We start from the raw sequence: 13,839 nt of genomic DNA, 5'->3' as shown, positions 1-13,839 counted from the left end.
CTACATAACTGCACTACTCTACACAACTGTACACCACTCTATACAACTCTACACTACATAATTCCACACTACACTACTCTACACTACTCTGCATTACACAACTCTTCACTACACAACTCTACACTACTCTACACACCTGTACACCACTCTACATAACTACACAACTGTACACCACTCTACACAACTCTACACCACATAACTCTACACTACTGTACACAACTCTACACCACATAACTCCACACTACACATCTTTACACAACTCTACACAACTCTACATAACTCTACACTTCACAAGTCTACACTACTATACACAACTCTACATAACTCTACACTACACAACTCTACACTACTCTACACACCTGTACACCACTCTACACAACTCTAGTCTACACCATTTCACACTACTCTACACTACACAATTCTACACAACTGCACTACTCTAAACCACTCTACTCCACACAACTCTAGACCATTTTACACTACTCTAAACTATACTACTCTATACAGTTCCACACAACTCTACATTACACTACCCTACTCTACACAACTCTACACTACTGTACACAAATCCTCACCACTATTCCACACAACTCTACACCACTTTAAAAAAAACTCTACATTCCCCTCCTCTACACCACTCTACATATCTCTACACAACTCTACACTACTCTACTCTCCACAACTCTCCACTTCTCTACACAAATCCTCACGACTCTACACAACTCTACAGCACTTTAAAAACTATACACTGCTCTACTGTACACCACTCTGCACATCTCTACTACCCTACTCTACACTACACAACTCTACATTACTCTACTTTACATAACTCAACAACTCTACTCTGCACAATTCTACTCTACACTACACAAATCCTCACCACTCTACTCTACTCTACTCTACTCTACTCTACTCTACTCTACTCTACTCTACACAACTCTACTCTACACAACTCTTCACCACTTTAAAAAAACTCTACACTGCTCTACTCTACACCACTCTACACAACTCTACTCTGTACAACTCTACACAACTGTACACAACTCTTCTCTACTCTACACATCTCAACACTACTCTACACAACTACACGCTATGCTACATAACTCTACATAACTTGATAAGCTTGATTCCTTTTTGCATTTGGCACTTCTGAGACTGCTGTCAGAAGGATTAGATTTAAAATTGTCCTGATTTTGTCGTTAATATTATATTGACATTGTGTGTGTGTGTGTGTTACTACTGCATTGCCTCTCGGTATTTGAACGTCCCTGTGTTCTGTGTGTTTGAGTGTGTATGGTGTGTATCCAGTATTTTGTGTGATTGTTGTTCTCAGGGTCCTCCGACAGAGCGGCAGCAGGAGGTCAGTGTCTGTATGGAACAGAATCAGCTGTGGCTCAATCAGCAGAAGAGGAAAGCATTTTATACCACTCTATCGGCTGAGAGCTTCCGCGATGGTGCACAGAGTCTGTTACGGGTGTGAAACAAGATACTGAACTCATAAACTGTAGCTCAGACAACATGTACTGCAGGAAAAATACACTTAGATCAGACAAACTACACTGGAGAGTAATATAGAAACTGGAGATAAGTTATCATCCTGTCAGATCAGAACTGCAGCATGTTAGATCAGACAGTTCAGACTGTTTCCTTTTAATCACAGCACAGGATATTTCACTAAACTGTAGATCAGCGTATTGCTTGCAGAATTTTATACTCCAGACCAAGCGGCTCATTCTGTACACTAACATTATAATATACAAACGCTCAGACATAGTCAGTGATTTAATCTAATCTAAAATTAAAACTGAAAATGGACATTCTGATCATTCCCCTCGGTTCTGGTGAAGTCTTATAAAATACTCCCAGTAGTTTTCCACTGAAGTGATGTTCCTGTTCAGTAGACTTTGGCTACTATTGCACATGTATCAGGATGTTATTATCAGCATCGATACCACTGAGCCGGACTGAGATCAGATTAACATCCGTGCCTGATTATACAATAAACACAGATAAGGAGTGTGAATTGCAATAACGCTGGTGGCTGTTTAAGTGCACCATAAAGAGAGAAGCAGAGTGCACTTTACTGACAAATAAAGCTCAGATTGGAGAAAAAAATCCAGCTCCATTTTAAACCAGTTGATTTTCTTCACATTTATAATGTTTTCACTGCAGCTGAAGAATCACAGCTCAGACAATATCGCTTTAAACCTTATGTACATTTCCTACCCTGCTCGACCTCTTCTGGGATTTTACATTTACAGCCCCACCTCCCTGATGTTCCTCCCTGATGTTCCTCCCTGATGTTCCTCCCTGATGTTCCTCAACCGTTGTGCTTTGAACAATTTATCAATATTGCAATCATTAAATTGTAAACAAATAAAATTCAGTGTTTGTGAGCTGCAGTGAGTGAAGGATTAATAAGAAGGGACAATCATTTATGAACAGGAATCTTAACTTAAAATAATATATTGAAATATATTATGTGTCAGGATAAGTGGCTACAGATAATGGATGGGTGGATGGATATTGTGTGTCTGCTGTTAGTGAGGTTAGAGTTAGAGCCGAGGCTGAGGTGTGTGTGTGTGTGTGTGTGTGTGTGCACAGAAATACTCCTGCATGTGTCAGGGTTAAGGTCAGGTCTATTACTTTATTAGTGTGTGTGAAGTTCATTAGCTGAGACATCAGTGTGAACTTCAGCAGCAACACTCATCCAGAATGCATTGCAGAGAAGATCAGTAAAATTCTCCACATTGCGAAACTGAGACGTTGAGTTTGTGTTCAGAGTTTTTAGCAAATTAGCGCACATGCTAGCTAATTAGCACACTGAGGGATTATCTTGGTAGCTAGCATTACACTTTATGCTACTAGATAATAACATGCTATAACACCTTTATACAAGTCTAAACACCCCAGCTACACTGTTCCACTGAGCACATTTCTGAGTGTGTGTGTGTGTGTGTGTGTGTGTGTATGATGGTTTCAGGCATCAGGATTGGGGAAACTGAGGCCAAACACGATGATGTTGGGGTTTAAGAGAGACTGGAAGACGGCAAACACTGATGATATACAGATATATGTTGGAGTTCTGCAGTATGTTTCACACACACACACACACACACACACACACACACACACACACACACACACACACACACACACACAGTTCTGTCATTCCTAACCCCAATAACCCTGCTGTGTGTTGTGTTCAGTGATGCATTTGATTTTGAATATGGAGCAGTGATTCTAAGAATCAGTCAGGGACTGGACATCTCAGACATCCTCACAGCTGAAGGTAAACAACAAACAAACAAACAAACAAGATATAATTGTTCTTTCACTTTAAAAGAGACTTTTAAAGCGTCCTTCTCTGAGAGGAGTGAATCCCACAGTCCCGTTCAGATGAAGCTGTAAATACTGGAATGTTCTAGTTTACACCACAGCATTGAGTTCTGGACTCTGATTGGTCAGAACGTGTTGATTAATTCTCTCTAGCAGAAGCTCTGACTGTAGTGCAGGTTTATATTAATGTACTTGTTCTGATATGTTATGGTTTCTATAGTGACAGCTCATTCACAGGGGCATGTGCAGCAGATGTGCCACTGATAATAAACAGATTAAATAATGTGTGTATTCGGTTATACGTGTGTAGATGTTTATGTTATACGTGTTATTCGGTTATACGTGTGTAGATGTTTATGTTATACGTGTTATTCGGTTATACGTGTGTAGATGTTGTACCACCTTACAAGAAGAGATGCGCTTAGCGGCTTTTCATACTGGATGCCTTCACAGAATTCTTGATGTGTCTTGGAGAGACCACATCTCAAACGCAGAGATCTTTGAAAGAACTGGTCAGGCTCCTCTAATTAATATCCTGCAACAGAAACGGCTATCATGGCTCAGCCACGTCGTACGTATGCCTCTAACACACTTACCGCACCGCCTGCTCCATTGGTTACCATCAGGACGGCGTCGTTCAGGCAGGCAACACATGCGATGGAGAGATGCGGTCTCAAGAGACTTACAGGAGTCGGGTATCTCGTTTGAGGAGGCAGTGGTGGCAGCGCAGGACAGGAAGCAATGGCGATCCTTTGTGTTGGTGCAATGTGGGCGCGGCCCACTGCAGCAGTAACATAGCTGTTTATGTAATATTTATGGAAGGAGTCTCCAGTGTCAGTGCCACGGTTTATATAGTTAATGAAATCTAAAACTAACACTCTGAAACTAACACTAGAAGTGAAAAAATAATTATGAAATAAAAATTAAAACAACAGTTTCCAAAGAAAAGTGAAATAAAAAATAGAATGAAGAATGCAAAATGAATTAAAATCAAACAGAATTGCAGGTAAAATCAGCTTTGTTTTTGTTTTAGCTTCATTTTCCTCCTCGAGACAATAACACACTTGTTCCTAAAAATGGTAGTGGCGTCATCCCTGCTGCCGTAAACCTCCACAGAAGAACTTGCTGTGCAGAAGAACACTTCACACACACGGGTGTCTCTGGCGTATACTCGATGTTTCAGACATGTCAGTACACAAGTTGAATATATACACACTACCACCACTGGATTAGTGTATCACTGCACACTCGGTTTCACACCGATGCAGTCAACGCACACAGTCTGCGCAGCACCCAGAGTTTGTGTCTGTGTGGCCTATGTGTGGACCACGCCTGCTGAAGTACACTCGGGCCTAGAACAGACATGCTGCATCCGAGCCGTGGGCTCATCATGATGTAACCCCTTTTTAAACGGGTGCTAGTCACCCAGCACAGTACAGGCTACTTAGAGTTACACTAAATGACAATAAATAATGGCGCAACAGGATCCTGAATTCTCAGCGGTGGAATGATGAGCTGGCTGAGATTCCTGATACCATAAATTTACAAGTACAATAGAGATAGAATAATAATAATAATAATAAATCTAAAGAATGATAAATTTACTAGCGCAGTGCCTCCACTGTGAAAATACTGCACTTACCTTTGAAGCTAGTGCATGGTGTATTTCCTCAGAATTTAAAATAAACAGTCGTGTATGAGTGCATTAAACCAGTGAATGCAAAGCTAATAGCCGATCTGCAGTGTGTAAATGTCAGCCATTCAAATATTGTTTCAAAAAAAATGAGCAGCCAATACACCCAAGATATAATTAAATAATAATGATGATGTTATTTATTAATAATAATAATAATAATAATAATAATAATAATAGGAAATATTATTGATGTAACAAAGGCTTCCCCGAGAAGCAAGGAATGAATTGACCAAAGTTAGTAAAACAAAACAAAAAAAACACTCTAGAAATCCACTCTATACATTGCTAATGTGGTAAATGACTATTCTAGCTGCAAATGTCTGGTTTTTGGTGCAATATCTCCATAGGTGTATAGAGGCCCATTTCCAGCAACTCTCACTCCAGTGTTCTAATGGTACAATGTGTTTGCTCATTGCCTCAGAAGGCTAATGGATGATTAGAAAACCCTTGTACAATCATGTTAGCACAGCTGAAAACAGTTGAGCTCTTTAGAGAAGCTATAAAACTGACCTTCCTTTGAGCAGATTGAGTTTCTGGAGCATCACATTTGTGGGGTCGATTAAATGCTCAAAATGGCCACACTGTAAAAAAGAATAGTTGAGAATACTTGAAATTTCAAGGCAACAGTCTGCATTAAGAATTTTATGTTTTGCCAACGATGTGCCCATGATAATCCAAACTATGATAAAACTGTTATCTTTATTAAGAATTCTTAATTAAGTCAATTTTCAATTCCTCATTCTGCCAACATAGATTTCTCTTTTTGCTGAACAGTGGCATTCACAGTAGTACAAAAAGGCAATTGAGGTTATCGCAATTTTTTTTTTTAGTTTTTTTGGGGCTTTTTTCACCTCTATTTGGATAGGACAGCATAGAGACAGGAAATGACCTCGGGTCAGAATCAAACCCGGGTCCCCGGATTTATGGTATGGCGCCTTATCCACCTGAGCCACGATGCCCCCACAATTTATCGTTAAACTATACATGCCTTTTTTCATTGTTCTACGCAATTACAAAACTTCAATATTGAAATAAAGTTTTTAAAGCCCATGTTGTGGATGTGGCTCAGTTGGGTAAGGCGCCATACCATAAATCCGGGGACCTGGGTTTGATTCCGACCCAAGGTCATTTCCTGATCCTTCCCCGTCGCTCATTTCCTGTCTCTGCACTGTCCTATCCAAATAAAGGTGAAAAAGGCCCCCCAAAAAAGTCTGTTAACCTCAATTGCCTTTTTGTACTACTGTGAATGCCACTGTTCAGCAAAAAGAGAAATCTATGTTGGCAGAATGAGGAATTGAAAATTGACTTAATTAAGAATTCTTAATAAAGATAACAGTGTTATCATAGTTTGGATTATCATGGGCACATCGTTGGCAAAACATAAAATTCTTAATGCAGACTGTTGCCTTGAAATTTCAAGTATTCTCAACTATTCTTTTTTTACAGTGCAGAAAAATGTCTTGACTATATTTTCTATTCATTTTACAACTTATGGTGGTAAATAAAAGTGTGACTTTTCATGGAAAACACAAAATTGTCTGGGTGACCCCAAACTTTTGAACGGTAGTGTATGTTTTTATAGTTTGCTGAATTCTGAATAGTGAATCACAAACAAACTTTCCCAGAGAGATTTCTGCACGAACCAACAGCATGTTAATCAAAACAATTCTGTTTTCATCGGCCTCAAAAACACACTGAAATGTTCTTCTCTGTGATGAAGGGTCTCAGCGTCACATCAGGTACGACACCTGACACAAGTCTCCAACATTACAATCAAACACCATTTATTTATTTACAATAAAATACATAAAGCTGATATCCGTAAGGAGTAAAGGTGAATTTTCTCTCTGAAAGAGCGACGGTAAAACACACAACACTCTGACCGGTTGTCATATCCAGGTTCACTTAGTTCAGCAAACATGGATTTCTTTCCTGTTGGCTATAAACATATAAAAACACACTCGCCGACACGCCTGAGTGACACGCTCAGAGTCACAAACCCTCCGTCACATATTTTCATTATTTCAGTGTTAAAACTTCGACCTGCCTGTTGATGTAGTCTATAATGCAGTGTAAACAGCAGCTACACAGTAAACAGCTTGTGTTTTATCTTCTTATTATTGGATATCAATGGCTGTGCAATACTTCAAAAACTAAAACTAAATAAAAACTAAACTAAAACTAGTCAGTTCATCAAAATAACTACATCTTAAATAAAACTACATATGCACTTATAAAACTAAACTGAAAAACAAACAAACAAACAAACAAACAAACTGAAAGTCTAAATAAAAATAAAAACTAATAACAATTTCAAAACTGTAATAACTCTGCTCAGCGCTGTGTAACAGTCAGAGGTGAAGCTGGAACTTTAAGGTTTCTGACGTCTTCAGGACAGAGGAGTTCACACTTCTCTACAGTTTCTCAGGAACGAAAAATGTCAAGCTGCATTTTTTTGTCTTATTAACTTCAAGAGAGACAATAAAGAGACACTGGTGAGGGAATGACTGTTTATAGCTCTTATAACGTGACAACAGGAACTAATTTCCTAAATGCTTCATGAATGTTAACTATAAGCAGCTAAAGGAATGACGCATCTTTCTTTAATAAATAGTAATAATTGTAAATTTTGCAAAACTGTTGTGGTGTAAAAGGAACAAAACACATAGGGACATACTGTTACAGGAAAATTATCAACTTCAGGGTGGTAACAGTAACGTCATGTGATTTCCCTCCCCAGAGGAGATGGAGCGGGTGCTCCTGGAGCAGCAGGTGTTGGAGATGGAGGAGAATGGCTCTCCGGAAGGAGATAAAGGATTTTTCAAAAGATACAGAAAGTCAAAGAAAGCGCAGGCTCCGAAAGGTAATTCACATATGATACTACAGTATTAAATATATGATTTTATCAGCTCCACCCACCACTCAGGTCTCTCTATAGGTGTACAGTTACTGACTGTAGCCCATCTTTTAGTCTGCACAAAGTATTGGCACCCCCTGTCCCATCCATCAGTGGAACTGAAGCAGCACTGAGCAGAAACGATTTGAGTGGCAGTTTATATCAATATAGCACTAACACTGGTGTGTGTGTGTGTGTGTGTGTGTGTGTGTGTGCGCAATGTGCATCCATTTATAACTATTTGTTAGCTTGTAATAAAATTATATTATGCAAATATGGCAATACTGTTTGAACAATCACTGATTGGACTTTCAACTGTTTATACACACTAATCAGCCATAACATTAAACCACTGACAGGTGAAGTGTGTTACATTGATTATCTCATTGATTATCTCTGTCGAGAGGCGGGGTTTATTAGGCAGCAAGAGAACAGTCAGTTCTTGAAGTTGATGTGTTCGAAGCAGGAAAAATGGGTGAGCGTAAGGACCTGAGCAACTTTTACAAGGGCCAAATTGTGATGGTGAGATGACTGGGTCTGAGCATCTCCGAAATGGCCCATCTTGTGGGGTGTTCCCGGTATGCAGTGGTTCATACCTACCAAAAGTGGTCCAAGGAAGGACAACCAGTGAACCGGTAACAGGGTCATGGGTGTCGAAGGCTCATTGATTCACATGGGGCATGAAGGCTAGCCCTTATGGTCCAATCCCACAGAAGAGCTCCTGTAGCACAAACTGCTTAAAAAGTTAATGCTGACTCCTTTCTGTTTTAGCCAGCATTAACCTCTTCATCAGTTTGTGCTACAGTAACTCTTCTGTGGGATTGGACTATATGGGCTAGCCTTCATGCCCTATACAAGTCAACAAGCTCATAAATTATATATTTTGATATATATTTTTAATATAGCCCACCCCTCAACAGGTGCCACTGTAATGAGATAATGACTGTTTTTCAGAGGTTTTAATGCTATGGCTGATCGGTGTGTGTGTGTGTGTGTGTGTGTGTGTGAGAGAGAGAGAGAGAGAGAGAGAGAAATTCAGAAATTATTTTAGCAAGTGAGAAAATGTGGGTGGGGTTTGTCTAAGGGAGTCTAAATTCATTATTTAAAATAAAATCTAATTTTAATATTCTGTGCCTCTCTAATCTAATCTAATCTAATCTAATCTAATCTAATCTAATCTAATGTAATCTAATCTAATCTACAACCCCGATTCCAAAAAAGTTGGGACAAAGTACAAATTGTAAATAAAAACGGAATGCAATGATGTGGAAGTTTCAAAATTCCATATTTTATATAGAATAGAACATAGATGACATATCAAATGTTTAAACTGAGAAAATGTATCATTTAAAGAGAAAAATTAGGTGATTATACATTTCATGACAACAACACATCTCAAAAAAGTTGGGACAAGGCCATGTTTCCCACTGTGAGACATCCCCTTTTCTCTTTACAACAGTCTGTAAACGTCTGGGGACTGAGGAGACAAGTCGCTCAAGTTTAGGGATAGGAATGTTAACCCATTCTTGTCTAATGTAGGATTCTAGTTGCTCAACTGTCTTAGGTCTTTTTTGTCGTATCTTCCGTTTTATGATGCGCCAAATGTTTTCTATGGGTGAAAGATCTGGACTGCAGGCTGGCCAGTTCAGTACCCGGACCCTTCTTCTACACAGCCGTGATGCTGTAATTGATGCAGTATGTGGTTTGGCATTGTCATGTTGGAAAATGCAAGGTCTTCCCTGAAAGAGACGTCGTCTGGATGGGAGCATATGTTGCTCTAGAACCTGGATATACCTTTCAGCATTGATGGTGTCTTTCCAGATGTGTAAGCTGCCCATGCCACACGCACTAATGCAACCCCATACCATCAGAGATGCAGGCTTCTGAACTGAGCGCTGATAACAACTTGGGTCGTCCTTCTCCTCTTTAGTCCGAATGACACGACGTCCCTGATTTCCATAAAGAACTTCAAATTTTGATTCGTCTGACCACAGAACAGTTTTCCACTTTGCCACAGTCCATTTTAAATGAGCCTTGGCCCAGAGAAGACGTCTGTGCTTCTGGATCGTGTTTAGATACGGCTTCTTCTTTGAACTATAGAGTTTTAGCTGGCAACGGCGGATGGCACGGTGAATTGTGTTCACAGATAATGTTCTCTGGAAATATTCCTGAGCCCATTTTGTGATTTCCAATACAGAAGCATGCCTGTATGTGATGCAGTGCCGTCTAAGGGCCCGAAGATCACGGGCACCCAGTATGGTTTTCCGGCCTTGACCCTTACGCACAGAGATTCTTCCAGATTCTCTGAATCTTTTGATGATATTATGCACTGTAGATGATGATATGTTCAAACTCTTTGCAATTTTACACTGTCGAACTCCTTTCTGATATTGCTCCACTATTTGTCGGCGCAGAATTAGGGGGATTGGTGATCCTCTTCCCATCTTTACTTCTGAGAGCCGCTGCCACTCCAAGATGCTCTTTTTATACCCAGTCATGTTAATGATCTATTGCCAATTGACCTAATGAGTTGCAATTTGGTCCTCCAGCTGTTCCTTTTTTGTACCTTTAACTTTTCCAGCCTCTTATTGCCCCTGTCCCAACTTTTTTGAGATGTGTTGCTGTCATGAAATTTCAAATGAGCCAATATTTGGCATGAAATTTCAAAATGTCTCACTTTCGACATTTGATATGTTGTCTATGTTCTATTGTGAATACAATATCAGTTTTTGAGATTTGTAAATTATTGCATTCCGTTTTTATTTATAATTTGTACTTTGTCCCAGCTTTTTTGGAATCGGGGTTCTAATCTAATCTAATCTAATCTAATCTAATCTAATCTAATCTAATCTAATCTAATCTAATCTAATCTAATCTAATCTAATCTAATCTAATCTAATCTAATCTAATCTAATCTAATCTAACATACACCATTCCTGACAGATGGAAACAGCTTGAGTCTCCTCTGTGAAATATTTTCCAGACATTTTTGGCTCGTTATTTTAGCATTTTTGGGATGTCATTACGTATAGTGGTGTGGTGGGCATGGGCATGGGCATGGCCTCCTCTGTACACACCGCACTTACTAGACGATCATGTTCAGGATCCTTGAAACAGCATAACTGTCATTTTGAACACCATCATCACGAAGCTAGTTACAGATATCTGAGTTACTGATTACATTTTACCTGCTTTTTGTCCATCTGTCTCACTGATCTCTCTCTCTCTCTCTTTAAGCTGTAGAAGTGCCCCAGACATCTGATGTTTTGAAGATAAACCAACGTTTAATGGAGGCCAGCTCTCAGTTTAAGAAGAAGCAGGGGAAAGGAACCATCGATGTGTGGTGGTTATTTGATGATGGAGGTACGAGTCAGATGGACAGAATGGTGTGGTGTCACACATAACCACACCATATCCATAATCCATTCATAATCATACTAAAACAGAAAAATAATGATAAAATGACAGACAGATCATGATAAAGTGAGTTTAGCACATGGACTGCTGGACGTTTGAGGACAAGGTGGTCTGGTTTTAAGAAGCCGTAATTTCTGTATTAGGGATCCAAGCACTGAAGGTGCAGCCTTGGATCTGTCTTTACGCTTTACAGTTTTGTAAAGCGTAAAGACACTTAACTTTACAGGTAGAGGCTGTAGCTTAACTAAATTACACCTCTTTGTGGTTCTATAGCACAATGGCCCATATCTTATGAAGTTCTACAGTCAGAATTCTGTGGCATGAGAAGAATTTATGTAGGTTGTACCCATTACAGTCTGCCATGTGTATCTTTGGTGTATCTTCACAAGATGGTGTTAAAATACTCTCACCCCCAATAATGATCTAGAACATAATGAGATTTGAAAACAAAATTGCTGCTACATGCCACTCAAGCTTAGAGGGGTGGAGCTGTTCTGTAACTCAGGACTGTGACTCAGGACTGTTTGCATGGATTCACACAAAACCTGAGTGGCATGTTCAGGACAAGGACCTGAGGACAAGTGAAATATTTTGGGTGTGGTCATCCATACTTGACAAGATCCTGACCAAGATTATCTTATCAAGAATCTCTGAAGCAGACCTCAGGCTCTGGAAACAACAAACTGGCTTCTGCAAAGGAAAGGGATGTGCTGATCATATTGTTGCCATTAGTAACATCACTGAGCAGTGTACCGAGTGGCAGCGCAGCCTGTACATCAACTTCATTGAGTTTCAGAAGGCCTTTCATCGTGTACACAGAGCTTATGGAAGATCTTCTGGGCGTCTGGCATACCTCATGTGATAGTTCAAATACTCCAGAGCTATGACCAGCATTTCACTTGCACTGTTGGGAACAGCAACATCACCTTTGAAGTGAAAACTGGCATCTGGGAAGGGTGTGTCATGTCCACACTGCTCTACAACCTGGTGACTGACTGGATTCAATGACATACCACCAAAGATCATAGGTGAGGCATCTTATGGACCTTGTTCTCTTTCCTTGAAGATCTAGATTACACTGATGACATAGCCCTGCTTTCTCACACCCACAAAAACATCCGAGAAAAAACAAGGTGATTCAACAAGTTTGCATGACAGGTTGATCTAAATATCAGGAGTAAGAAGACAAAAGTGATGGCACTTAACATCTCCAAACGACACCCTGTCAAGATCAAAGAAGAGCCCTCTTATGTGAACCAGTTCACATATCTGAGCAGCATCATGACAACTGATGGAGGAGCCAATCATGACATCCATCCATCCATTATCTGTAGTCGCTTATCCTATCCTACAGGGTCGCAGGCAAGCTGGAGCCTATCCCAGCTAACTATGGGCGAGAGGCGGGGTACACCCTGGACAAGTCGCCAGGTCATTGCAGGACTGACACATAGACACAGACAACCATTTACACTCACATTCACACCTACAGTCAATTTACAGCCACCAATTAGCCTAACCTGCATGCCTTTGGACTGTGGGGGAAACTGGAGCACCCGGAGGAAACCCATGTGGGCAGCATGGAAACTCCGCACAGAAAGGCCTCCGTCGGCTGCTGGACTCGAACCCAAGACCTTCTTGCTGTGAGGCAACAGTGCTAACCACTACACCACCGTGCTGCCCCTCATGACATACAAAATCACCTCAATAAAGCAAGGCATGCCTTCAGAACCCCTGAAAATGTGTGCCGCTCATCACAGTACACCAACCACACCAAACTGAAACTCTACAAGAGCTGTGTCTTACCAACTCTTTTGTATGGTGCTGAGTGCTGGCAGATGACAGAGTGAGATATGATGAAGTTGTCTTTGTTTCACACCAACAGCCTTCCAAGGAGTCTGTGGACCTTCTGGCCACACACCATCTCCAACAGACATCTCCTCCAGCAATGTAAAATGGACAGCATAGGTACAATAGTTATGATATGATAGTGGAGATAGCTTGGTCATGTCATCAGGCAAGAGAAAGAATCTACCATGAAGACTGCACTACACTGGACACCTGATGGGAAGATAAAGAAAGGAAGACCCAAGAACACGTGGTGGCATATAGTGGAAGCTGAGAGGAGAACCATGGGCAAGAACTGGAATAAAATAAGGAAGATAGCAGAAAACCACCAGCAGTGGAGGAACTTTGTTGCTGCCCTATGTGCCACCTGGCATGATGAGCAGTAAGTAAGTCTCTCTCTTGGTATCCCTTGAGCTGAATAAGATTGTCCAAAAACAAAGTTTATTGCTTGTGCACCCGTTGGTGGCTAACAAGCCCGATTCGGGAGGCGCAGATTTTGCCACACACGGCACAGGTATAGGTGGGAGTTGATGCTTCCATGAGGGGAGCCCTATTGCACGCCTTGCGCCACTGGTGTTTTTCCTCTGTCTTGCGATGATGCTCATGCTCAAACAGCATCACACCCTCCCAGACTGCATTTCGCCAT

The 13,839-nt window shown here is 40.6% G+C and overlaps 1 protein-coding gene across 1 annotated transcript in view; it reads left to right on the top strand.

Moving 5' to 3' along the window:
- Positions 1-13,839, top strand: part of slc12a1 (solute carrier family 12 member 1) — a 73,128-nt gene that overhangs the window by 36,122 nt on the left and 23,167 nt on the right. Inside the window, exons 17-21 of the mRNA XM_060924314.1 lie at positions 1,334-1,474; positions 2,984-3,090; positions 3,210-3,292; positions 7,776-7,898; positions 11,169-11,294. Of these exons, the coding sequence (XP_060780297.1) occupies positions 1,334-1,474; positions 2,984-3,090; positions 3,210-3,292; positions 7,776-7,898; positions 11,169-11,294 (580 nt within the window). The remainder of the gene's footprint in view (positions 1-1,333; positions 1,475-2,983; positions 3,091-3,209; positions 3,293-7,775; positions 7,899-11,168; positions 11,295-13,839) is intronic.

The sequence above is a fragment of the Neoarius graeffei genome, chromosome 6 (genome assembly GCF_027579695.1).
Source record: "Neoarius graeffei isolate fNeoGra1 chromosome 6, fNeoGra1.pri, whole genome shotgun sequence".
Classification (NCBI taxonomy): Eukaryota; Metazoa; Chordata; class Actinopteri; order Siluriformes; family Ariidae; genus Neoarius; species Neoarius graeffei.
This window is presented reverse-complemented; position numbering and strand designations above follow the sequence as displayed.